This window comes from Orcinus orca, chromosome 19, assembly GCF_937001465.1.
Source record: "Orcinus orca chromosome 19, mOrcOrc1.1, whole genome shotgun sequence".
NCBI classification, from domain to species: domain Eukaryota; kingdom Metazoa; phylum Chordata; class Mammalia; order Artiodactyla; family Delphinidae; genus Orcinus; species Orcinus orca.
In genome coordinates, this window is record NC_064577.1 from 34,188,744 (window position 1) to 34,216,079 (window position 27,336).

At 50.2% G+C, this 27,336-nt stretch overlaps 1 protein-coding gene and 1 long non-coding RNA gene across 3 annotated transcripts in view; both read right to left on the reverse strand.

The window, feature by feature from the left end:
* Window positions 1-19,558, reverse strand: part of RAB40B (RAB40B, member RAS oncogene family) — a 28,197-nt gene extending 8,639 nt beyond the window's left edge. Inside the window, exon 1 of one of the 2 annotated variants that reach the window (XM_004275607.3) lies at window positions 19,248-19,558. In XM_004275607.3, coding sequence (XP_004275655.1) covers window positions 19,248-19,389 — 142 coding nt within the window. In that variant the 5' untranslated portion in view covers window positions 19,390-19,558. The remainder of the gene's footprint in view (window positions 1-19,247) is intronic. The other variant, XM_033438827.2, reaches the window with a different exon arrangement.
* LOC117203573 (uncharacterized) lies at window positions 938-19,241 on the reverse strand. The gene is made up of 2 exons (XR_004486430.2): window positions 13,347-19,241; window positions 938-11,586 (listed from the first exon to the last, which is right to left on the reverse strand). It is a non-coding gene; the product is annotated as an uncharacterized LOC117203573 (long non-coding RNA).
* Window positions 19,559-27,336: the final 7,778 nt, after the last annotated feature.

Sequence of the window (27,336 nt, forward strand, 5' to 3'; positions counted from 1 at the left end):
AAGGGAAGAAAGAAAATCCTCCTAGGACAACTTGCATTTTTCCTCCTCTGCCTTTGAGATAGAAATGTTCTACCCAGTCTTCTCCAGGAGCTCTTATGCAGGCCATCTTCTTTAATGCAAATTTCAGAAAGGTAACTTTTTTTTTTGAATATTAATTTAATTTAATTTATTTTTGGCCGCGTTGGGTTTTAGTTGCGGCACGTGGGATCTTCATTGGGGCAGGCGGGATCTGGTTGCGGTGTGCAGGCTCTTAGTTGTGGCGCGGGCTTCCCTCTCTCTAGTTGTGGCACGCGGGTTTTCTCCCTCTAGTTGTGGCACGTGGGCTTAGTTGCCCCACATCACGTGAGATCTTAGTTCCCCGACCAGGGATTGAACCTGTTTCCGCTGCATTGGAAGGCAGATATTTTACCACTAGACCACCAGGGAAGTCCCTCAGGAAGGTAACTCTTATCCAAAGGAAAAAACAAAAGAGGGATAGGTAATTTGGAACCTGATTTGTCAAGGGCAATACAAATCTTTTTTTTTTTTTTTTTTTTTAAGGGCAATACAAATCTTAAATGTCTTTTCCATAAATATTAGTAAAAAGGATTTAGCCATCTAAACAGGTGACCTTGATTTGTTCCATCTGCAAGAAACCCAATTTGAATCCAACATCTTTTGTAACTTACGTGTTTTACATTATTGTACCTGATTCATGGTTGAAACTCTGGAATGGGAACTGGGGTCTCTGTTTGCGTCTGCGTGTTTGTACGTATCTGTAAATGTGTGTGTTGTAGACGTGTGGCATTGCCAAAATTAATTAATTGGCTTAAAGGATAATAAGCACTTATACAAATACTCAGAAATATAAAAGGAATGAACCCAAATGAACTTCAGGATCACATGATCTAGGGTTAATTTTTAATGAATGAAAACAAGTTTGAGTTTATTGGTTTAATTATAAAGACATCTTTTTTTTTTTTTTTTGGCCACACCACGCGACATGCGGGATCTTAGGTCCCCGACAAGGGACTGAACTCGCCCCACTGCAGTGGAAGTGCAAAATCTTAGCCACTGGACCACCAGGGAAGCCCCAATACAGACATACCTTTAAAGTCATCAACATTAAGTATATACTGCTTTGTATGTAGGTTTACCAGAAATCAAATAAGACTGTATAATTCCTGTCACAAAATTTGTCAACAAGAAAAATAACCTGATGTGATGAAACTTTCAAGCAAATTAAATGTAAACGAGATAAGAGCTTTCAGGTGAACTCTTTAGGAATAATTATGTTTTAGGACTGTCTACTTAAAAGTAGTTTCTCCGGATTTTTGCCAGTTTTGATTACACTTTATGTAACTTATAAAGTGATGGTTTCTTTCCTTTCACATTGTGTATCACCTACTCCTACTAAGATAATGATATCTAAACAAATTGAAACTATTGATCACATCTACAGTTCTCCATAAATTAATGAACATCCACGATGCACATGCTTCCTCCCCAGGTGGAAATTAACCTTCACACAGAAGAATCAGGGATGGGGTGTACGTGGGGAGCAGCTCTGGGGAGAAGGAACAGTGGAGAGAGTCCAGAATGGCTCAGCCTCAGGATCTAGCCTGAAACCAGGCCCACCCCTCAACCTGTCGGTTACATAAGGCCACAAACTCCTTTTTGCTTAAGCTTCTTTGAGTTGACTTTTTTGTTTGCACCAAAAAATGCCCTGACAGAAAACCCATGAAGTACAGTGACTGGAGAGAGTGACAGAGGAAACCTGACACACAAATCCTGGAAAAGCTGCGGAAGATACATTTTAACATCTTCCCAAAGCAGAGCACAATGCCTCCCACACCCCAGAATTTCACTAATAGTGAACATGTATTTAAAAGAAAATCTACAGGAATTCCCTGGTGGTCCAGTGGTTAGGGCTCTGCCCTTTCACTGCTGAGGGCATGGGTTCAATCCCTGGTCAGGGAACTAAGATTTTGCCGCATAGTACGGCCAAAAAAATAAAAGAAAATCCAACTCAATGATAATGATCTAACTATTAACATTCAGGACCCAAACTGAACTCTGACTCTGGTGGTTGTTCCCACCAGGACAGCCCTGCCGGGTCACCTGCCCTCGGCACACTGACCCTGACGCCCGGGACCCTGAGGCACCCTCCCAGAGCCGCGTGTGCTTTGGAGACCCAGGCCCACTCCGTCTCCGTCAATGTTACTGTCCTTTAGAGCTGCAACCCGGCCTACTTCCCTCCATCTATGCAGCTGTGAACTCCCAAGGAAGGCCCCTCCTTTGAATTGGGGACAGGGCAGAGCAGGGGAGGTCCGGGGGTGGGAGATAAAGCTTGAAAAAACACTGCCTACCCTCACCCCCCATTTGATCTGTAGGGTGGAAAATGGGAATGGAGATGGGCTAGCCCCCTGGGGACCCCACAGGTCCCCCACATAGCACTGTGGAGACCCTGCAGGGAGAAGCTCTGTGATGCGTGGGATCAAATCCCAGTCCTGACGACCAGCGGCTTCCTCCCTCTCCCTGTGCCTCAGTTTCCCTGACAGCTCACGTCTGGTACCTGCCGCCAGCAGTGGCCTCAGCTCAGCACAAGCTCCATTCTTCCCCAGGCCTTTGGGTCCCAGGATAAACCCTCTGTCTCAGCTGTACCTGCCACAGAGAAGCCCCCAAATTCCACCCATTCACGCCAGGTTCGAAGTCCCATTGGGAGAAGAGTCTCTTTTTTCATACACTTATTTATTGAACCGTTTTATGTTCCTCCTGTTATGTGTTTGCTCTGTTCCTATTTATTGTATTTCCTCTTCTCTGTTACTTCATGTTTTTGACAGTAGTGTTGTCAGTGTTAGGGTCAAAAGGTGTAATGCACATTCGCACATGTGCTGCACTTAGCTAATTCACCAAGAACTCTGTCCATCAAAATAAAAATACACAAAAGCTCCTAGAACAAAGCCTGTTGGAATGTTCACTGAGTGAGTCAGGACAACAGAGACAAGAAGAGAGATAATTTTAGCCTGAAAAACAGCAAATGTCAAATGCCAAGACACTCCCTACACTTTGAGGCCACGTGATGTGTAAATAATCTATTTCAGCTCATCCAGCACCTGCCGAATTCTATCTCCTAGAACAAGAGGACGCAAACATGTAAATACTGGTTAAGTATCATTGACAAACATATTCATCATGAGGACCTGACTTTTGAGAACCTGTCTTATGTTGAATTAAAGTATCAGAAAGCAGGGTGCTGGCTGCCAGGGGCGGGGGAGGGTCCAGGTTTCCATTTGGGGGGTGAGAAAAATGTTCTGAAATGAGAAAGTTACAGGGTCGTGAATGTACCAAATACCACTGAATTGTTCAGTTTAACATGGTTAATTTTATACTATGTGAATTTCACCTTAAAAGAATGTATATACATGTGTGCTATCCAGAGACCGACTCTGGCCTGGCTTCCCAGATCAGAAGGGCACTTTGTTGGGAGATGTTGGGGTGCCTCGCAGGACCAAGGGGGCGGGAGGGCTGCATAATGGGGCTCAGGATGGGAGAAGCAGGGAGGCCCCAGGGCTGAGGTACAGGCCCAAGCTTCACCCATGGCCAAGGCCCAGAGCCTGCCCCTGCAGGGCTGCCTCCCGTTTCTAAATGGTTCTAAAAGTGAGTCATGCATTTTTTTTTTTTTTTGGCCGTGAGGCATGTGGAATCTTAGTTCCCTGACCAGGGATGGAAGCCGTGCGAAGCGCAGAGTCTTAACGACTGGACCCCCAGGGAAGTCCTGCAAGTCATGTTTTAAATGGGCATTTGAAGTGTGTTCATCATATGAGAATCATACACAGAGAGCAGTTACTGAAATCAGCACCAGTCCCCCTCCTCTTCAGAATCTACCCCACCTCCTTTTTGAAAAGGAAAGTATGTTCCCTGCATGTTTCTCCTTGCTGGTTTTTCTCCGTGAAATAGCAAAGCCATGTGACCCAGGTGCTTCCAGGCTCCTCGTGGCCTGGCTGCCCCAGCTCATCCACACAGCTCCCAGCTCTTAGCTGCCTGAGCCGCTCACTCCCCACGCTGGGGGCTAAACCCTCCCACACTCTCCCTGGCAGGGACGGGACCACTGTCACACCTGCCTTGTTCCCTAACGGCCTGTGTCTGTGCTGAGCTGCTGCGTCCAGGTACCCTGTGAAATCCCACAGCAAGGACAAGCCCCACCAACCAGATACCGGCAGGACCTGGCACATCATCCCCCATGAGTGAAACTGGGGAGTAACCCAGAGCCTTCCCTAACCATCGCTCGGGTGTGGCCAGATGATAGCCCCCTCTTTCCAGAGCTCTGACACCTCAGAGGGTCCCAGTCCCTTCAAATTGCAGGGCTGCCCCTGCCAGGTCTCGAGGTCACCCTGAACCTGGACTCAGGCTGAGGTAGGAGATAGATGGGCCCCAGGCTGAACAGTTTCTCCCCTGTGGACAGAAACTCCATAAAAGCAGGATGATGGAGGAGGCTGGGCCCTGCCCAGATAAGAGATAAAAGACCACATATTCCTCATTCTTGAAGTTAAGGAGACCTCCCTGACTACACATGCACAGAAAGCCTCCTTGGAGGTCAAAAAGGGAGGGGGCACCACCCCATAGTAAGTGATGTCAACTACCCATAGGCCTCTTCGCTAGAATCCATCTTGGCTAAGTGATGCGCGCGCACGCACACATGGGAAGACCCTGAGATAAACCAAATATAGATTCAGAACCAGGCAAAGCAAGATTGCCAAAGGAAACCTGGAAGAAAGGCCCCATAAAAGTGATTCAAACTACCACAACGGCGCAACTCTCTCTGAGCCCGCCCGTGTGTCTATCCACAGGTACCGTACTATTTTTCCTCCTAATAAACACTTTACTTGCCTCACTACTTTCCATCTCTATGTCTCTATGTGGCAATTCATTTCTACACAGCAATGGGTCAGGGCCTTGTCACTGTCCATTGGTCCCTGGTGGTCTGGTGGCTAGGATTCAGTGCTCTCACTGCCACTGCCAGACCTCAATCTCTGGCCAGGAACCGAAATGCTGCTTCAAGCCGCTGCAGGCTGAGGCCACCCGAGATCAAGGCCACCAATAGGGTTCAGCGGTCAGGCCAGAAGGGGCCTCCCCCCGCCCTACTTTGGACAGCCCAACAGTCTGGGTGACACTGCCAGGGAAAGCATTGCCATCCTCCATGAAAAAAAAGGGCGGCGGGACTTCCCTGGTGGCACAGTGGTTAAGACTCTGCGCTCCCAGTGCAGGGGGCCCAGGTTCAACCCCTGGTCAGGGAAGCAGATCCCACATGCTGTAACTAAGAGTTCGCATGCCACAACAAAGAAGCTGGTAAGCCACAACTAAGGAGCCCACAAGCCACAACTAAGACCCAGTGCAACCAAATTAAAAAAAAAAGGGAGGGTGCATCTTTGATTTTAAAGAGCAGTTTTCTGATATCAGCACCCCTTTTTCCTGCCTGTCCCACAGTGGGGGCCCTGCAGGCTCTGCCATCCACCACCTCCAGTCCGGGCAGCTCTGCTCACTTGGGTGGTCAGCCCCCAGGTGAGCTGTGTCAGGGAAGCAGAGCTTTATTTTCAGTAGCACCCCCGTGCAAACACATGCAACCACGGAGATGCCACGTGTCTTCAGAAGGAGCCCAAGCCCCTGCTGATTCAATCTCCTACTTTCATCCCTGGGAGCAGCAGAGGCTGAGACCACCTGCTGTGTGTCAGGGGAAGGAAAGGACCTCACTGGAACCACACAGGGAGGCTCTCGTCACTGGGTGTGATCACAACCAGCTGAGCAACTGTCCCAAAGCTGGACGGCAAACCAGGCCACCTGTCCATGCTCTGGAAGACAGTTTCGGATGAGCTGCCCTGAGCTTGGAGAACCCATGCCACCTTCTCTATTAGCCCGAAAGATGCAGGGACCTCATTTTATCTTCAGTAACTGTGGTCTCAGGACACTAAATGTAAGAGAGGGTGAGAGGTTAGACAGACACCTATGCAAGATCTGTATGCTAAAAGCTATAAACCACTAATAAAATAAATCAAAGAAGATCTAAATAAGTGGAGAGAAATACTGTGTTCATGGATTGATAGATAGATAGATTGATAGTTAAGATGGCAGTTCTCACCAAATGGATCCACAGATTCAGTCTCAAAAACCCTAGCAGGATTTTTCAGGGCCGGGGGCGGGGGGCTAGAAATTGACAAAGCTGAATTTTATTATTTATTTATTAAAAAAAAATTTTTGGCCGACCTTGCGGCTTGCGGGACCTTAGTTGCTCAACCAGGGATTGAACCTGCAACCCTCTGCAGTGAAAGCACAGATTCCTAACCACTGGACTGCCAGGGAATTTCCAAAGCTAAATTTTGCATGGAAAGTTAAAGGAATTAGAATAGTCAAAACAATTTTGAGGGCTTCCCTGGTGGCACAGTGGTTAAGAATCTGCCTGCCAGTGCAAGGGACACGGGTTCGAGCCCTGGTCCTGGAAGATCCCACATGCCGCAGAGCAACTAAGCCCGCGAGCCACAACAACTGAAGCCCACGCACCTAGAGCCCATGCTCCCCAACAAGAGAAGCCACCACAATGAGAAGCCCGCGCACCATGACGAAGAGTAGCCCCCACTCACCGCAACTAGAGAAAGCCCGCGTGCAGCAACGAAGACCCAACGCAGCCAAAAATAAATAAATAAAATTAAAAAAAATTTTTTTTGAACAAAAGGAACAAAGTTGGAGGACTCACATTACCCAATTTCAAGACTTACTATATATTTAAAGTAGTCAAGACAGTGTGATACTGGCATAAGAATACACAACAGAAAAATGGAACAGAACCGAGATGAGAAATAAAACCACACAAATATGGCCAATTGATTTTTTTTTTTTTTTTTCTGTACACGGGCCTCTCACTGCTGTGGCCTCTCCCGTTGCGGAGCACAAGCTCCGGACGCGCAGGCTCAACGGCCATGGCTCACGGGCCCAGCCGCTCCGCGGCATGTGGGATCTTCCCAGACCGGGGCACGAACCCGTGTCCCCTGCATCGGCAGGCGGACTCTCAACCACTGCGCCACCAGGGAAGCCCTGGCCAACTGATTTTTGTTGTTGTTGTTTTTTAAAGATTATTTATTTACTTATTTACTTTTGGCTGTGTCGGGTCTTAGTTGTGGCATGTGGGGTCTTTGTTGCGGCATGCAGGATCTTTAGTTGTGGCATGTGGGCTCTTTGTTGCAGCGCGAGGGCTTCTCCCTAGTTGTGGCATGTGGTTTTTCTTTTCTCTAGTTGTGGTACGCAGGCTCCAGGGCGGGTGGGCTCTGTAGCTGTGGTGCGGGTTCCAGAGAGCGTGGGCTCTGCAGTTTGTGGCACACGGCCTCTCTAGTTGAGGCACGCGAGCTCAGTAGCTGTGGTGTGTGGGCCTAGTTGCCCCGTGGCATGTGGGATCCTAGTTCCCTGACCAGGGATCGAACCTGCGTCCCCTGCATTGGAAGGCGGATTCTTTACCACTGGACCACCAGGGAAGTCCCTGGCCAAGTGATTTTTGACAAAGGTACAAATCAGTGCAATAGAGAAAGCATACACTTTTAAAAATGGTGCTGTAACATCTGGGCATCCCTATGCAAAAGTAGTGAACCTCAGTCCATACCTCATGTTACATAAGAAATTAACTCAGGGAGGACTTCCCTGGTGGCGCAGTGGTTAAGATCTGCCTGCCGATCCAGGGGACACGGGTTTGAGCCCTGGTCTGGGAAGATCCCACATGCCACAGGAGCAACTAAGCCCGTGCGCCACAGCTACTGAGCCTGCACTCTAAAGCCCATGAGCCACAACTACTGAAGCCTGTGCTCCTAGAGCCCGTGCTCCCTAACAAGAGAAGCCACCGCAATGAGAAGCCCTCACACTGCAATGAAGAGTAGCCCCCGCTCACCGCAACTAGAGAAATCCCTCGCGCAGCAATGAAAACACAACGCGGGCATAAATAAATAAATATTTTTTTTAAAAAGAAATTAACTCAGGGACTTCCCTGGTGGCCCAGTGGGTAAAACTCCATGCTCCCCATACAGGGGGCCCAGGTTCGATCCCTGGTTGGGGAACTAGATCCCTCAAGCATGCCACAACTAAGAGTTTGCATGCTGCAATTAAGAGCCCACATGCCGCAGCAAAGATCCCGCAAGCCGCAATTAAGACCCAGAGCAGCCTAAATAAATAAATAACTAAATAATAAAAAAGAAATTAACTCATAATGGGTCACAGTCATAAACGTAAATCTAAAACTTCTATAAGAAAACACAAAAGAAAATCTTTGTAACCTTAGGCAAAGAGTTCGGCAATGATTTCTTATATACAACACCAAAAACATGGTCTATAAAAGAATAAATTGATAAATTGGACTTCTTCAAAATTAAAAACATCTGCTCTTTGAAAGATACTTAATAAAATGGAAGAAAACCCACGGACTGGGAGAAAATATTTGCAAAACACATTTCTAGGGCTTCCCTGGTGGCACAGTGGTTGAGAGTCTGCCTGCCGATGCGGGGGACACGGGTTCGTGCCCCGGTCCGGGAGGATCCCACATGCCGCGGAGCGGCTAGGCCCGTGAGCCATGGCCGCTGAGCCTGCGCGTCCGGAGCCTGTGCTCCGCAACGGGAGAGGCCACAGCAGTGAGAGGCCCGCGTACCGCAAAACAAAAACAAAAACACATTTCTAATAAAGGACTTGGATCTAGAATATATTTAAACATCCTCAAGACTAGGTAATAAGAAAACAAGCAACTTAAAAAAATTGGGGGGGCTTCCCTGGTGGCGCCCTGGTTAAGAGTCCACCTGCCGATGCGGGGTACACGGGTTCGTGCCCCGGTCCGGGAAGATCCCATGTGCTGGTCCGGGAAGATCCCACGTGCCGTGGAGCGGCTGGGCCCGTGAGCCATGGCCGTTGAGCCTGCGCGTCTGGAGCCTGTGCTCCGCAACGGGAGAGGCCACAACAGTGAGAGGCCTGCGTACCGCAAAAAAAAAAAAAAAAAAAAAAAAATTTTAATGGGCAAAAGAGTTGAAAGACACTCACCAAAGAGAATACCACAAAGATGGCAAATGAGCACAGGAAAAGATGTTCAACCTCATTAGTTGTCAGGAAATTAAAATTACAATGAGAGATCACTGCACACCTATTAAAATGGCTAATATTGAGAAAAACAAAATTAAAAAATACAGACAATACCAAGTGCTGGTGAGGACACAGAACAACTGTACCCTTCATAGGCTGCGGGTGGGAATGAAAAATGGTCGGGTCAATCTGGAAACAGTTTGGCAGCTTCTTTTTTCTTTTTTTAGATATTTATTTATCTACTATTTATTTATTTAGGCTGCAATGGCTCTTAGCTGTGGCATGCAGGATCTTTAGTTGTGGGATGCGGACTTCTTTAGTTGCAGCACGCATGCGGGATCTAGTTCCTCGACCAGGTATCGAACCCGGGCCCCCTGCATTGGGAACACAGAGTCTTACCCACTGGACCACCAGGGAAGTCCCTGGTTTGGCAGTTTCTAATAAAGTTAAACATACACGTCATATGACCCAGCAATTCCACTCCTAGATATTTACCAAGTTCACACAAAACGTGTATGCAACTGTTTATATCAGCTTTACTCACAGATTGCCGAAGACTAGGAAGCACCCAGACATCCCTCCAGGGGTGGTTGGACAGCCCGCTGTGGTCTGTCCACCCGCTCAGGAGGAAGAAAAGGTGAAATTGTGCACAACACAGAGGGATCTTAGAGGCTCGTACCAAGTGCAGAAGCCAGCCCACACACTGTGGGAGCCACTCCACGACCTTCTCAAGGGCAGACCACAGAGCCGAGGACAGATGGGTGGTCTGCAAGGCAGGGCTGCCATTCCTGCCCCCGGGCCCAGCCAATGGGGCAAGGAGCCGACAGGGGCGAGGGGTTCCAGGCCTGAGGCTGTGAGAAGAGGGGCTCCCACTGGGGCCTGGGTCCCAGCTCTTCCTCAGGAGAAGGAAACTGTCCATCTTGGGAGTGTCACTACCTGTACTGGGTTGAATAGTGTCCCCCGAAATCCATGTCCACACGGAACCTATGAATGGAAACTTTTTTGGAAATAGAGTCTTTGCAGATGTCATCAAGCTGAGGTCACACTGAGTGAGGGTGGCCCCCCATCCAGGACTGTCTTGATAAGGAGAAGCAGAGATTGAGGTGATACTGCCACAAGCCAAGGGACGGCAAGGGTACCAGCAACACCTGAGCTGGAAGGCTCAAGGACAGATCTTCCCCGGGAGTCTTGGCAGGGGCGGGGGGGAGGGCAGCCCTGCTGACACCTTGATTTCGGACCTCTGACCTCCAGGATGGGGAGAGTGTGCATTTCCGTTGTTTTAGGCCATCCCCCACTGCCGCCCCAGTTTGTGATAGTTGTGAGAGCAGCCCTAGGAAACGATGCACCATCAACAGCAACATACCTCCGCCCCCCATGGCCCCCTGTGCTCCCTGTGCTCCGGACGGTGCTCCAGACAGAAGCTCAGGGCCCCCGCAGGTCTGACAACGTGGGCTTTTGCCTCTCAGACACCAGGCCAACAGGACACCATGGCCACTCAGCAGTGGTCTACCTTCTAGATTTTACTTCCAGATGGAGTTCCTCCACCTGAGAGAGAATTTAATATTCTTCACACTTATCAATTTATTTTTCCTGTTAAGATAATAACTTTTAACCTTACATATCAGGGTCAACTAGAGTTTAATATGTGTAGTTACGATTCTACCTCTGTAAACTTTTTTTGCTTTTATTTTTAATCAAACAAAATGCCAGTCACCATAAGATTCAAATTCATGAGTAAACTCAGCTGAGTCACATTTAGGGGAGGGTAATCCATTAATTATTAGCTTCAAGAGGTTGGAATACACAACTCATATAAACAGAGAAACAGCCTGAGTGTCACTTTGGCTGAGGAAACCCCAGGATCAACAGCTTTATGGCACAATCTCCCAAGAGATGGCCAGCAGCAGGTGGTTTCGGGTGGGAAAGGCTGGCATCCGGAGAAAGATTAAGAAGCCAGGCACAGAGTCCCGGGGCCGGAACTGCTGTGATCGGCTGCCGGGCACAGCACAGATGCCAGGACAGGTACCTTCGAAGACTGGGGGCCCTGACGTTTTCCATCTCTTGATTCTAGAAGCATGCCGATCTCTCTCTCTACCCGCCAAGTCTTAGAAAACAAGTCACGCGGTAAGGTCCCATTAACCAAAACCCCAGGTCTGTCGCACTCAAGTCAGAAGTCCCCACAGCAGCCTGAAGGTGACAGGGGCCTGGGTACCAGAGTCTAGACTTTGCAACATGTTAAAAAGAGGTTAAGACCTGGAATGCCAAAACCACTTAAGAAAATACAAACCACGGGGCCAAATTCTCAGAAATGTAATTGATTACCATTAGGAAGTCCCCAAAAGGCAAAGCATGCTGTGGCAAAAATAAGACCACCTAAAAAGACAAGTTGTTCATATTAGCAGACTGATGAAATGCTGGAGGCATCTTAAGCCAGAGCGGCGCAGTCAGACCAGGTTCAGGAGCCCCTGGAGGCCCCGCAAACGGGTGGGTGGACAGGCAATCTTGGTCCTGGAGAGAAGGAGGGGGAAGGCAACCCAGGTCAAGTGGGGAATTTGGTTGAGGCCTCCGAGGAGGCAAGCCCACTTCTGAAGAAGGTAAACCCTGAAGTTGTCACTGAAGCTATTATCTTATATCAGGACCCCTTTCAATTGTCTTGTTTGTGGATCTGACAAAATCTACATAATGGATATTTTTAGGTCCAAACCCCTCGGGTGCTGCAGCTCTTCTGCTTTTGCTTATACACAATTCACTCTCTGTAGCCAATGAAGCTAAAGAAGCCTGGAAAGTCTGAAACAAAGGTCCAAAACAATCTCTTAATGTGAAGTAAACCCACAGCCTGCAAATGCTTGGTGACACACCAGCCACTTCCCCATACCTTGCTGCTTCTCTTCACCCCACACAACCAGCCACATCGAACCTGAGCTCCTGGGCCAGCAAGGAGTGAGCAGGTGCGGCTTGGCAGGACCCAGGCAGGACCTCGGGGCTGTGCCTGCCCGGCCGTGCTCACCCTGCAGCCACTCAGGCGTCCTGTGCCAGTGACAGAGGACACAAGGGGTGGTGGGTGGGCCTCTGGCCCCAGTAGCTGAGTCTCTGTCTGGGAGGAACCTGGGCTGGCCGGTTCTGAGTCCCTCCCTGCCTGTCCCCTGACATCAGGTTCGCCTTGGGCTGGGGGCTGCAGGGGTTAGAGGTGAGACTAAAGGGACCGTCACCACCGCAGAAAGGAGACCCCACAGGACACAGGGGAAGTAGGGCTGATTCAAGGGCTTTTAAAGAGAAAATCTGATATAAATGCAATTTTATCATTTTCAAATACATGGAAGTATTTATGACATAATTTAAAAAACCCAAAGCATTAAATTTATTGAGTGCTCACAAGTGGTACCGAGGGAGGTGAAGGAGTTACACCAAGAAGTAGGATAAAACACGACTCGACTCTCAGTTCAAACTTGAAAGTGATGACTTTATAAATCGTGTTTTGAATCTTAAAGTGGTTGCCCAGGAAACTGGCAGAGTAGCTTTAAGCTGCCTGCAGCAACTAGAAGGCAGCGGGAGAGTGAGTGAATCTCCTGGTGGAAAGACTGTCAAAGGCAAAGAGAAAGGACAAATAACCTGTCTCACGAGATGATTCTTCTATACTCTCAATAAGTGGGAGTTATTATTTTTATCTCTTGGCAAAAATGAAACTGAGAAAGAAAGATGGGATCTTCCTGCTGGGAAAAGGAAGCTGGAGAAATAGCCAAAAGAGAGTAGTCGGGGAAACAGTGAGTCTCCTGCTGGGAAAAAAACTAGGAGGCGAGAGATTGCAGCCTTTGGTGTCAGTTTGATCCACTTTCCTCTCCCATCACTAATGAAATGAACAAAATGTAGAAACTCGGCAATCAGGGAAGGAAAGGGTATGGACCTGGTGCCGGGAACACCCCAGATGGAGCCCAGGGGAGACCCAGGATTAACAGAAGGCAGAGCCCAGCTGCTGAGGCTTTCTTTCTTTCCTTTCTTTTTTTTCTTTTTTACATCGTGAAGTACCGAGCTGATCTCCCTGTGCTATGCTGCTGCTTCCCACTAGCTAACTACTTTACATTCAGCAGTGTATATACTCGATGCTACTCTCACTTCACCCCAGCTTCCCCCTCCCACCCCATGTCCTCAAGTCCATTCTCTATGTCTACATCTTTATTCCTGCCCTGCAACTAGGTTCATCAGTACCTTTTTTTTAGATCCATATATATATGCATTAGCATACGGTATTTGTTTTTCTCTTTCTGACTTACTTCACTCTGTATGCCAGACTCTAGGTCCATCCATGACGCCTTCTTTCCACTTCTGCCTGGAGCAGGACTTTCGAGGGGAGAGGAGGCGGGACTGGGCACCAACCCACTGGACAGAAGTGAGGCTCCGGGGCCAGCAGGGGCCCGGCAGGACCAGGAGTGTGCACGTCACCCGTGGGAGGGGAGGACAGCTCCCTGGGCAATGGACCACCTGGCAAGGGGTCTGCGCAGCCCACACTCCCCCTCCTGCTCCTCCCGGAGCTCAGGTTACAGGACAGGGTCAGGAACCCAAGGGCCCCTCCCTCCATGAGTAGGCTGAGAGGAAAACAAAAGGTCCAGCTTGGAGAAGCCAGGCCTCACCAGACTCTGTCAGAGCACAGAATACGTGCAGGCGGATCTGCCTGGGTGTGAGCAAGACGCAGGGAAATGCAGCAGCGCCACCTGCAAGCACTGGGCAGACCCACCTGCAAAGGAGAAAGCATGCAGGTGGGAGGCTGTGTGGTCCTTGGGCCGCGACAAGGGTGACAGAGCAATGCTGGGAAAGGGGGTCTCCCACTGCATATCTACTTGGCAAAAAATGTGTCTTGACCCCTCCCGCCATCCCTCATCCCAGCGGGATGGCAGCCACCAACATCAGAGGTAAGACGGTGGAGCCTCAGGGGACAGCCCCACCCTGGGACAGGCAGAGACTTGTTCAACACACCCAGAGTCCCTGCCATGAACACCCATCATTTACTTGGACTGTGTTAAAATGAAGGGCTTCTGTTCTTAGAAATACTATTAATGGGGTGAAAGGCAACACAGACAAGCGTAGATACTCACAATACGTATTTCTGACAAGGGATTCACAGCCAGAATACATTTTTCAAACACTCCTACTGACCAGTAAAATAAACTCAACCTAATGAAAAATGGACAAAGGTGTTCAATCTCATTAGTCATCAGAAAAATGCAAATTCAACTACACTATACTTTCCAGACCAGTAAAATACTGACCAGTAAAATAAATTCAACCTATGAAAAATGGACAAAGGTGTTCAATCTCATTAGTCATCAGAAAAATGCAAATTCAACTACACTATACTTTCCAGAACGGCTAGAATACAAAACAGCAAGAACCAAACGTTGATGTGGATGTGGGCAAACAGAACTCCTGATCTTTGCAGTGAGAGCGTAAACTGAAAACAATTTTGGAGTATCTTCTTAAGTTAAACATATGCATACCATAATACTCGGCCATCCCAGGTTTAGGTCTATTCTGACAGAAACGCATCTTTTATACTCTAAAGACGCACAGTGGGAATGTTCACAGCAGGACAAATCACAACAGCCGGAAACTGGAAACCACAGAAATGCCAACCCCAGCATGATGGGTAAATAAACAGATCGCAGTACGTTCACACCAGGGATATCATAAACCTTCCACAGCCATACACAACCCAGGAGAGTCTCACACAACAGGAGCAAGAGAAGCAGTCACATTACAGCTCTCACTTTTACACAGAATGGACGAGACAAAAGTGGCCCATGTTGTCAGAAGCCAGGCCAGTGGTGACGCTGCAGGGTGTCATGGCTGGGGGAGGGCTGGGGGCCCAGGGGCCTGTTGGTGTTGTGCTTCCTGGGTACTGGTTGCATGGGCGTGTTAGCTTTGTGAAAATTCACTGAGCTATGCAATTATAATAGGTACACTTACCTATATGTAAATCATACCTCCATAAAAAGTTTAAAAAGGAAGGGAAAAGAGATAGAACCTAACTTAAAAGGAAATATGACCCCAGGAGCAGAAGGAAATTCATCCCAGTTACTTCATGCAATGGAACAACCTAATAAAAACATGCTGTTGGTAAAATAAGAGTTCAAAGGAGAGTTTTTGTTTGTTTGTTTTTGCGGTACGCGGGCCTCTCACTATTGTGGCCTCTCCCGTTGCGAGGAGCACAGGCTTCGGACACGCAGGCTCAGCAGCCATGGCTCACGGGCCCAGCTGCTCCGTGGCATGTGGGATCCTCCCAGACCGGGGCACGAACCCGTGTCCCCTGCATCGGCAGGCGGACTCTCAACCACTGCGCCACCAGGGAAGCCCCAAAGGAGAGTTTTTAATCTAATGAATTTTTAAAGAATTCTTTAAAAATTGAAAAAAAGGAAAATTGTAAAAGTAAGGAAAAATTAGACACCAAAAGGACATCAATACTGAATTAACAAATAAGTTAGAACAGCTAGAAACAGTTTGCTAAAATAAAAATTACCAATAAATAGGAAAGACTTGAGAGTACCACAGAAATGCAGAGAGAAAGACAAAAAGAACAAGGCACTTAGAAGACATGAATGGAGGACAGATAAAAACAGCCCAACGTAAGAATAATCAGTGTAGTAGGCAGAGTAATGGCCCACCCAAAGAGATCTGTGTCCTAATCCCCAGAATTTGTGGATATGTTAGGTTACATGGAAAAGGGGAATTAAGTTTGCTAGTCAGGGATGAATTGGGAGATTGGGATTGACATATATACACTAATACGTATAAAATAGATAAGTAGTAAGAACCTGCTGTATAAAAAAATAAATAAAATAAAATTCAAAAAAAAAGTTTGCTAGTCAGGTGACCTTAAATTACAGAGATTATCCTGGATCACCCATCGGCCCCAATGTGATCACAAGGGTTCTTAAAAGTGGAGTGGGAGGCAGAGAGTCTACATCAGAATGAGGAGATGGGAGACATCTGCTGGCTCTGAAGGTGGGGAGGACCCACAAGCCAAGAGACACAGGCGGATTCCAGAAGCTGGAAAAGGCAGGAAAACAGACTCACCCCTAGCACGTCCAGAAAGGAACGCAGGCCTGCCGACCTTGATTTTAGCCTATGAGACTGTGTTGACTACCTACCCCCAGAACTGGAAGAGAATAAATTTGTGTTGTTTCCAGACACTAAGTTTGTGGCAATTTGTCCAGCAGCCACAGGAAACTAATATAACTGGTGTCCCTGAAATAGAAACACCAATAAATGTAACAGAAGATGTTTTAAGGACATAAAATAAATTTCCCTCAAATTAAAAAAGAAATATGCAAATTGAAAGAGTACTCAGTGTACCAGGAGTTCAAAATGAAGCATTCAGCTCTGAGACATGGTCTGGTTAAGCTCATGAAATGAAGCAAGAAGAAGGAATCCGTCAGAAATTCATGAAGAAAATGCAAATCACCTACATGGGAAAAAAAATCAGCTGACTTCAGGCTTCCCCACATCCAATGGCAGAGGGCTGTGGAGCAATGCTTACAAAGGGTTGAGGGAAAGAAAACAGAAGCTAAGAATATTACACCCAACCAAGATATTGTTCAAAGATAAGAGTCAATGGACAGACACTGTCAGACATGAAAATGCGCAGGTAATACTCACGAGCCCTTCCTGAAAAATGATTGAAAATGAAATTAGCTAATTAGACAGCAAAATAAAAGGACTATCGGTGAGCACAGAGTTCTCTGAAATGTTGAATTAACACTGAGCAACTGTGGGCACTGTAGCTACGATACAGAATTGGGTGTTAGGAACCTGGGCAACGTGAATATAACAGCACAGGCCGAAAACTCAGGCGGCGGGTGGAGGGGGATGGGTCGTGAGACTGAAATGCCCTCACCTTTCCCACCAGAAGCATGCACATTGTTTCAAAGTGAAACGTATCTTTAAAATAATAATGATGATGATTCCAATTTCTTACAATTTTTCATAATCTCTTTTCTTAATCCAAGAAGAATCTTTCCGTAAATCAAAAACCCACATAGGGCACATCTATCATACCGGGTCTTTTCCGCAGTGTCTCAAGCCAAGCTGATAACAAAACCTTTCGTGGAAAGTGTCTTTTTAGCCTAAATCCTCCCTCTGTGTCAAGGAAAAACCTTGGGAAGAAAGCGCTAACTAGTTGTTAGCAGTCTTGGTTCAGCACATAGAAAGAAAGTAATGAAGCAGAAGCACCAAGCCTCTGCTCACACCAGCCAGAAGGACCTCCTTTTATAAACATTTGTCTACATTCCTCCTATTTGCCCCTGCACTGTTCACCTACTACAGAACAGAAAACGTTCCACAGCCTGTTCCCCCAAACATACACAGCGCTTTATTTGCTGAATGTTTTGTTACTCCACCTCTGGCCCATCCATTCACTGAGCCCCAGGCCCAGAGGACACAGCCGTGAAGGAAACAGACACAGCCCCCACCTCCCACCCCGTTGAAACCCAGCGCTGCGCTGTCCAGCAGAACTCTGCCGTCTCACAAGTGGCTGCCCAGCACTTAAAATGTGGCTAATGCACACTTTTAATTGTATTTCATTTTAACTACGCGTGCTTTAAATGTAAAAAGCCACACATGTGGTTAATGGCATCATCTTGGACGACATGGTTCTAGAATCAGAATCTGCATTTTCATAGGACTGGGGAGGAATCTTACTATGCACTGCAGTGTGAGGATGGATCCAGGTTTTCACCATCAGCTCATGCCCCCCATCTCGAACCTTTCCCAACTCAGTTTGCCACCCACTGTCTTCTCAATCCTACCCTGCCTGATCAGGACAGGAAGCACCCCCAGGCTGGCTTGAACATTAAGACTCCAGTCCCTGGGCTGCCCTTTTCGGCTCCCCAGGAACCAGACTGCAAGCCCAGGAGCAGCAGCGTCTGTTGGAAATGTGGCTCCCACCCCTGAGATGACAGCTCAAAGGTTTCCTTCCACAGCCACTCATTCTGCACCATCCAAGCAGCCTGTGGTGGGTAAAGACCTGTGGGACCGCAGGACACCTGGTTGTCCTCCCACCTCCTGGCCCAAGTTCCTGCCCACGCACTCTCCTCTTCGCCCTGCTTCTTTTCCTCTTAATGTCCACTCCCTCTCAAGGGCTGCTGCTCTCAAACTACAAACTTCGGGGACCCCCTGCCGGCTGCCCTCTGGGCGCTCTGGCTTCCCCTCACCCTGGAACCCACTCTCCTGCACTCTCTGTCGGTGCTTCCCTTCCTGCGCCCCAGGTCACGCTCCCTAGGGTCACTTGGGTTCCTTGCCCTCCCAGGCCTGTTTATCAGCGCAAGGAGCCCCTCTACACGTCACCTTGGAGAAGCCTCAAGACTTGTTCTCTGCGCCTTCTCTCCCTCCCCTTCCAACCGACCCACGAGCAGAGCCACCACCTGGGAGCCTGCACCCGCTGCGCTCCGATCCCACGCTCCTGTCCCCTCGCGCCAGCGCCGTACCCTCCACGCGTGCTTTCCAAACTAGTCGCGCACAAGTACGGCCTCCCTGCGGGGCAGCCCGGAGCAGCCCTGCAACCCCCTCTCCCCAAACCCGGGCTACATGGCGGCACGCTCTCCTCCGCCTAGCCGTCACCCCCAGATCGGGAGGACCCCAGCGCCCTATCCAGCCGCTCGCTCCCGCCGCACGCGCTGCGTGCGCCTGTCCCAGCCCCACCCCCATGAGCTGCCTGGGTCCCCCACGTCCGGGGTTGGGCAGGGGGTGCAGCCTGGGCTGCCCGCGTAGTGCGGGCGGGATCCAGGCAGAGCCTGGACAGCCCTGAGCCCGGCGCTCCCTTCCCCGGGTCCGCGTCCCCTCTCTTCCCCGGTCCCCGCGCGTTCCACCGCCTCTCCTCCCCGCGCCTCCGCGACCTCGTTTTCTCTCCCAGGCCCCGCGACCCGCGTTCCCCTGGCCAGCCGAGCGCTCCCCTGGCCCGCCGAGCGCTCCCCTCCGGGACCCCGCGCCTCCCCGGCCTCCCCGGCCTCCCTTGCTCCCGTCTTCGGCTCCGCTCCCCGGGCCCGCGTCCCCTCTCCTCCTCAGCCCCCGCGCGCTCCCCCCACTCCTCCACTGTCCTCCCCGGCCTCGCTCCCGGACCTGCACCCCTCTCCTGCCAGGTCCCCGCGCGCTCCACCCCGACTCCTTCCCGGCCCGGTGCTCACCCGCGGGGTGACCGTACGGGGACTCGGCCGCACCGTCCTGCAGGCTCGCCAGGATCTCGCCCTTGCCCACGTCGCTATCGCCCACCAGCAGGAACTTGAGCAGGAAATCATAGGCGCGAACCGGGCTGCCCCCGGTGTTCATCTTGCCGCACCGGCGCCCGCGCTCATGCCCGGCCCGCGGGACAGCTCAGAGGCGGCGGCAGGGCAGACCAGCGCCGCGCTGGCCCCGCAGTCCTTGGAGGGCTGCTGGCCCCGCGGTCCCTGATGCCTGACAGCTCGCAGCCCCGCTCTGCCCAGCCATTGGCTGGCCGCAGTTGCTAGGGCGGCTGAGCGTGCTCACTGGCTGGCTGCCCGTCCATCTCGCTTTCGTCTCCGCCTCCAGGCCTTTCCCCACCCGCCCCTCCCGGGAACTTACGGCCTCTGCCGCCAATGGTAGATGGAAGGCGGGGCCGGGGCGGGGCAGAGGACGGCGATGCTACTGCCACAGCCAATGGAGGTCCGGAGGCGAGGTGGGGCGGAGCCAGGGGAGGGGCGGGGAGGGGCTATCAGGGGCGGGTCGGTGTTCACGCTCCCGAGTGGGCCGACTGGCTGGGTGCTGGGGCTCGCCGCCCACTCACCCGGAGACTACGTTGGTCCGGGTGGGGGCGTCGCAAGGGCCGGTTCCGGTCGCAGACGAGCGGCAGGAGACCCGGTCCAGGTCGCCTGGTGTCGAGGACCCGTGTCCCAGGCGAGCCCAGGCTCGCGGTCTCTCCCACGGGTACTCCCACGGCACCACGCAGAGTGATGGGTGAGTGTGCTTGTGTGAACGCGTGCACGTGTTCGTGTGTGTCTATGTGCGCATCCGCGTGTCTCTGTGTGCGTGTGTGCATGCGTCTGCGCACCTCTTCCTGTGTACGTTTGCAAGTGCTTGTGTGTGCGTCCGTGCAAGTGTCTGCAGGTGCTGGGGTAGAGGACCAGGTGGGGACCCTCCAGCTCCCAGGCTTCTCTCCGGGTCTAGGGAGCAGTGGGCGCCAGGCAGGGGCCTGTCTTCTGCGCTGGGTGTCTGACTAGGTGCGCGATCGTTTACGCGCGGAATCCAGGCAGCTGCACGCGGCGCGCGCCGGCGTGGTGGCGCTCACTGTCCGGAGACGCCACCCTGGGGGCTTCATCGTGAGGCTCGCTGAAGAACTGGCGTCCAGCGGCTGGGAGGCCCGCGGCCCTAGCCTCTCCCATGCCATCCCTCCACCCAACGTTGGAGAGAGCCCTCTGCTCGTGGGCAGGGAACTGCTTTAGGCCCCTGTTGGGGGGTGGGGGCAGAGGAGAGATAAAGGAAGAAGAATTACAAAAGCAATTGTTTAAGATTTTTATCGTTGTCATTTGCACTTCTTTGGACCTAAAAACGGGTTTACTTTGGAATGCTAGTTTAGTTTACAACACCTATTGCTTATTGATTGATTAGTTGGTTTATGTACTGGTGAAGCCACTATTTAAAAAAAAAGCCTAAGATAAAAGAATGGAAAGTGGACACTGGAAAAATATGCAGGAGGTGGAATTTTGTCCCCAATCCTACCCTTGCAAAAACGAAACCAAAAAGCTCAGAGGAATTTCTTCCCATCTCCAACTCTTGACTCCATGGTCCCAATCAGCTGAGAGCCACTTAACCATTACCTAGTTAAGCAGGATACCTCCTTCTGCTGGACCTCCCAAATAAAAGTAACTACCTAAGAGGATTATATCCACATATGGATTTCCATATTCCTGCCTTAGGATAAAATAAGGCCCACCCAACAGTGCCTGGAGTGTCTCCACCAGAGGTGTTTATTTCACAAGCCAAAAGGAGAAGGGTTCCCACCACAGGAGCTCCCAGCCTCCTGGGGGATGGTTCCATGGTGAGACACTGACCTCTGCCCCCCAAATTTCAATAAAAGTTCAGGCAGAAAATGGAGGAATATGGCTGCCACTTGCCCATCTGCCAATTCAAGGCCAGACTTCCAGTCCCATCTACCTCTGACCATTGGAAAATTACTCCCTGTGGCCAGGCTGAAATCTGCTCCCTGAACATCTCCCCTTGTCCTGGGGCTGCTCCAAAGGTCAGGCCAAAGTAAATGCCCACAGCCCCTGCTAGCCCAGGCACTGACTGGGAACAATTCAAGTAAAACAGAAGGGCAGACAGGATCATTTAAAGATGCTTCTCCATGGGCTTCCCTGGTGGTGCAGTGGTTAAGAATCCGCCTGCTAATGCAGGGGACGGGGTTTGAGCCCTGGTCTGGGAAGATCCCGCATGCCGCAGAGCAACTAAGCCCGTGCGCCACAACTACTGAGCCTGCGCTCTAGAACCTGTGCTCCACAACAAGAGAAGCCGCCGCAATGAGAAGCCCGTGCACCGCAAAGAAGAGTAGCCCCCGCTCGCCGCAACTAAAGCCCACGTGCAGCAACAAAGACGCAAAGCAGCCCCCAAAAAAAGAGATGCTTCTCCATGGATAAGATGTAATCAGAAGGTGAAGCAGTATAGACACACTTTGGAGGACAGGGGAGAGGCCATTGTGCTGTTGTTCAAGGAGGCTGGAGGGGCAGCTGGCCCTTTACTGGATCCTTGACTGTCATTTGTGCTTTTCTACAACACACCACCCTGGTCAAGGCTCCAGAAATCCTAAAGAATTCATTGAAATCAAACTCCTTACAGTTGGAGATTGGCACAACATTGTAAATCAACCATACGTCAATAAAAAATAAAACTAAATTAAAAAAACCCCACAAAACTCCTACAGTTGGTTTTTGTTAATACAGCACCAGGCCTCCAGCTGCTCTTAAGAAAAACAGTTTTTTGAGGCCATAGTCTTCCTTCTTCAAAAATCAGGAAAAGCCCCTTTCATCAAACACTTGATCTCTTTCAAGTGGAGACAGAACGAACCCTGTAACTACAAGATGTCAAAGATCCACCAGTGGTGTAGAGTGGCCAGAATGGCGTCATGGCATGCCATCCCAATTTCATTAGCTGCTTCAAGCTTCTTTCTGTATTTCTAAATAACATGCATTGTTTATCCTGATGCTAAAAGCTATCCTGCTTGAATGTAATACTGTAGTGGAAAACTGGAGACACATGTTCACCATATACTACATGATGGGGGTTATCCCAAAAAGATGTACTGAAGTCCTGTCCCTGTTACCTGTGAATCTGACCTTATTTGGAAATAGGGTCTTTGCAGATATAATCAAGATGACGTCATTAAGGTGGGCCCTAACCCCATATGACCATGAGGGAGTCCACGGACCATACTTGAACATCACTGATCTGAGCCTGCCTGTCTCCTGGCTCTAACCAGTGTAGGTGTGGCCTATCATGTGACTTTAGCAAAGGAACATGAGGGGTGTCTGCTGGGGCCTTCAAAAAAGGGGCACCAGGGAGCAAGTCCCTTCTCAACTTCTGTATGTTTTTGTCAGGTGTGTGACAGCCGCAGCTTGTGACCACGAGGGCATCATGAAGTCTCACCTGTGGCCCTCCTGCTATGGCCCTCCTCTTGTCATGTGACGAGCAGTTTCATGGCCGTAGCCACCTGCAGATGGATGCTCTGTTGCTGGAAGTTAAAATAAGCCTCAGTAATACACGCAGTATCTAATTGTAGCGTTTTCCTTTGGGGCAGGGCATCATTTTTCTTTTTCAGAATTCTTCCAGGGTTAGTGGGTGTCCTCTCCGCCCATCCATGCGACCCCCTCACACTCTGACTCCTTGCATCACCTCACCCTCACCCGACCATTATCTGTCCCTTACCCTCATCTGATCCTCCCCTGAACTTCACCCAACCCTGACCTGACCTTGACCTGGCCCTCACCTGACCCCCTCACACCTCCACCCCAACTGCAGTTCCACTGAGCAGGTGACGGTACCACCCACACACCTGACCTCGTCCCTCCTTGAAGAGCTGCGCTCCCTGGCCTGCCCCGCCACCGTGCTCAGGCGGCTGCCTGCAGGCTCAGCTCCGTGCTCGGCTCGTCTCTGACGCTTTGCTGGGGACACCAAATAAAGCATTTCCGGAATACGTGATGCCACTTCAACCCTCTGCTTCATGCGCACTTGCGTCTTCCCAGTAGCTCAGCGCCCACGGTGACACCGCCCCCCAGGAAGCCCTCCTGACCTGCATTGGGGCTGCTCCTGGATATCCTGTTTAATTAAAACGATCCATTGCACACCCGTCATCTCCTCAAGCAGTGCCAACTATCCACAGGACGGGGAAAAGGCCAAGCTTTTTCCAAAGAACTACTCGAGAGTCACCGGTTCTCCTGGAAATGAACTTTGACTCCCTATCCACACTGCCTTGGCATAACAGAAAGGTGAGAGGTTCACTTGCAGTCTTGTTTTCCTGCCTAGCAGCTAAGTTTTCACCGTCCTATAGGGCCTTAACCAGCTTGGTATCTAACTGATTGGTCCTGTTTTGGCATTCCTTCTCCCACTGACTGCATAAGGTGGGGTTTTAAACGCTTTTGTGGAATTAACTGTGGAAACCTCAGCCACAGCTGGAGTCTGGTAAGGCCTGTGGGAGAGCTCTCACGCCTGGTACGCGAGCCCATGACTCCTAACAGGAAGCACAGCTCCCTCTACTTACTATCCAGCAAGAGGAAGAAATCTCTCCGCCCAGACAGCCCAGCCAATCAGAGGCCTTCACAGACCAACCAATGGGAAACCTTCATACTTTGGACTCCCAGCTCCTCCAATGGACTCTGGTTATCACAGCCCCCTTCCCACTGCACTCTCCTTCCCCTATAAAAGCGAGTTCCCTTCCTTGTGCTCTGGGTTTGCCTCTGATACACGGTAGCCTCCCTTTTCCGACTTGTAATTCCTCTGCCTATTCCCAAATTAACTGGCTTTTGCTGGTAAAATAACTGGCTATTATTAAAGTTGACACTTTTCAAGCCAGCTTTTGTCTTTCCAGATCCCTCATTAATGAGCTAAATGAAACCTTGTCACGTGTTCACCTCCCATTTATGTGAGAATAATGTTTCTAAGGATTTGAAAATGTGATTATACCTAGGGGAGAAGGCAGGTTCCTGACACAGAGTGAGGCCCGAAGTGCTCAGTGAGTTGGAAACAGCATCTTCCATGTCTCCCCAGCTATTGAGAGCGTGACAGTGGGACCTTTTGGAAGCCAGTTGCCCAAGCCTGGGTCCCTGGACGCTCTCACCCTGTCCCAGAGTCCCACCCGTGGCGCTTGTCACCCTGCCCTAGACTGCATGTCAGGGTAGAGCCTTGTGTCCCCTCCATGCAGAGGGGGCCGCTCTGCATCTCACAAACACTGGGGCTGCATGAGGACTTGGACTTAAGGCAGGTGGTGGGCTCTCTCAGAAGAGGACCCACACCCCTTTGCCCAGCTCTTGCTTGCATGTGGTGTCTCAGTGAGAAGCCTCCCCAGCCAGGCCGGGCTGCTGAGGACGGGAGTGTGTGCGTTGGCTGCAGAAAGGGTGTAGTTGGTCTCATGTCCGTTAGACACCTGAAAGAAGCGGTCCCTTCATCCTGACCGCGCTGGGTCATCACAATCCTGAGATCCAGAGCAGAGGCCAGAGAGGCCGACTGGGACCCAAGGCAGTGAATGCAGGAGGGACCTGCAGCCGGCCCCCCGCCCCCCCATCTCCCCTGTTTTACTCTGAGCACAGAGTCCAAATGAACAGGAACTGGGGATTACCATGCACCCTTGGCTGCGGTGAGAAGACCCAGCCTCCCACTGGGCACCAGGGAGCAGCGGGGAGCAACATGGGATGCACTGTAGCCCAGCTCCTCCAAGAGGCGGGCCAGCCAGGTGCTCTGCAGAAGGAAAAAAAAGTATGCTGTTTATTGAAAAAGAACATTCTCATCCTGTGCCAAACCCACCACTTCTTCCCCTCTTGACTTACAGAAAATAACCCTACTCAACCCAAAAGCCTGAAAAACATTTTTCAGAGAAAATCTGTTTGTCCAGAATGCCAGAGGAAGAAAACAAACAGCTTCTTTTGTGTGAAACTTTACCCTCAACCTTGTGCTTTTAAGTGAATGCTCACACACATTTGTGCTTCCCGACGTTTCAACGAGTCATCTCCAATTTTTGCGTTAAAATCTCCACATGACACACAGAGGGATTTAGGAAAATATATTTAGAAATATCAGAGCCAGAAAGATTGTTTCAAAAACTCAGCAGACCCTAAACTTTAGGAGTATTCAATAGGGGACTTCCCTCATGGTGCAGTGGTTAAGACTCCGCACTCCCAATGCAGGGGGCCAGGGTTCAATCCCTGGTCAGGGAACTAGCTCCCGCATGCCGCAACAAAGATCCCACACACAGCAACAAACATCCTGCGTGCCGCAACTAAGACCGGCACAGCCAAATAAATAAAAATAAATGTTAAAAAAAAAAAACGAGGGTCTTCCCTGGTGGCGCAGTGGTTGAGAGTCCGCCTGCCGATGCAGGGGACACGGGATCGCGCCCCGGTCCGGGAGGATCCCGCATGCCGCGGAGCGGCTGGTTCCGTGAGCCATGGCCGCTGAGCCTGCGCGTCTGGAGCCTGTGCTCCGCAACGGGAGAGGCCACAACAGTGAGAGGCCCGCGTATCACAAAAAAAAAAAAAAAAAAAAATCCCAAAACAAATTATCAAAAAAATTAAGCAAAACAAAACCAAAAGAAGTATTCAATAGGATACGTCTGGTTTTACAAGTAAACTTGCCTTTTTACGGTACTCAAGACTATGAAATATTTGCAAGAAAAGTTAAACATTTTTAAAGATCTTGGGAATTTCCTGGCAGTCCAGTGGTTAGGACTCCCCGCAGTCACTGCAGAGGGCACGGGATCCATCCCTGGTCCGGGAACTAAGATCCCGCAAGCCGAATGGCATGGTCAAAAAAAAAAAAAGAAAAAAATCTTCCCTCTCTTTAAACTCCTTTGTGCAAATGCCTACTTTCTCTTCCATATCATCTCATTTTCCTTCCCAGTTGGATAAAAAGTACCAATATAGGGACTTCCCTGGTGGCACAGTGGTTAAGAATCTCCCTGCCAATGAAGGGGACACTGGTTTGAGCCCTGGTCTGGGAAGATCCCACATGCCATGGAGCAACTAAGCCCGTGCACCACAACTACTGACCCTGTGCTCTAGAGCCCGTGAGCCACAACTACTGAGCCCATGTGGCACAACTACTGAAGCCTGAGCGCCTAGAGCTCGTGCTCTGCAACAAGAGAAGCCACTGCAATGAGAAGCCCACGTGCTGCAAGGAAGAGTAGCCCCTGCTTGCCGCAACTAGAGAAAGCCTGCGTGCAGAAACGAAGACCCAATGCAGGCAAAAATAAAATAACTAAATAAACAAATAAATAAATTTTTTAAAAAAGTACCAATATACAGCAGTATTCACTTGGTTTGAGGAGAACTGTGATGTATATGGGCTGTTTTTATTTTATCAGCCACTCTGTGGTCAGCCCCCGTTAGAGGATGATGGGGTGGGGCAGAGCTCAAGCCTACAGGGACAGGGGACTTGGGTGAGGTCAGAACACTGACAGCAGCCATGTCCTTTGGGGTTCACACCCACCTCTGTGCTGTACGTTGGCGACATCTGCAGCTACTTGCATTTCATGACTATTGAGACACTTGGGCTCAGTTCCACTGGGGACCTGGGGGGGTATGGAGGACATTGGGTTTGCCCACCCCAGCACTCCCCGCTGCCGTCCCCAGGCAGAGGATCCTGGATGCTGCCACCCACACGCACAGGGCAACAACTGTGTCTGCCTAGTTTATTTTAACTTTTTGTCTGCATAACCTGCAATTGTCTCTTTGTGTGAGGGTCTCATGATGTTTTCTCCAGGAAGAAGAAAGATTTTTGTCATGCCTTTTTTTTCTGAAACCACCAGACTCTGTCCAAACGTAGGCTGTCAGGTCCCCAGAGGAGGCCCAATGGGTTGGGATGTATGAACACTTGTCTATAGGACTACTACAGATGCGCCCCATACACCCAGGCATTCTGATGAGGCCCAGGGCACATGGTTCCCATGAGAAACACACGGTGTTGGTAACCAGATGCTGGTCAGCAAGTGTTCCTTACCGAAGAGGGCTTCCCATTGTCCAGGAGTCTAAGAAAGCCAAGTTATCCCAAGCTGCACCC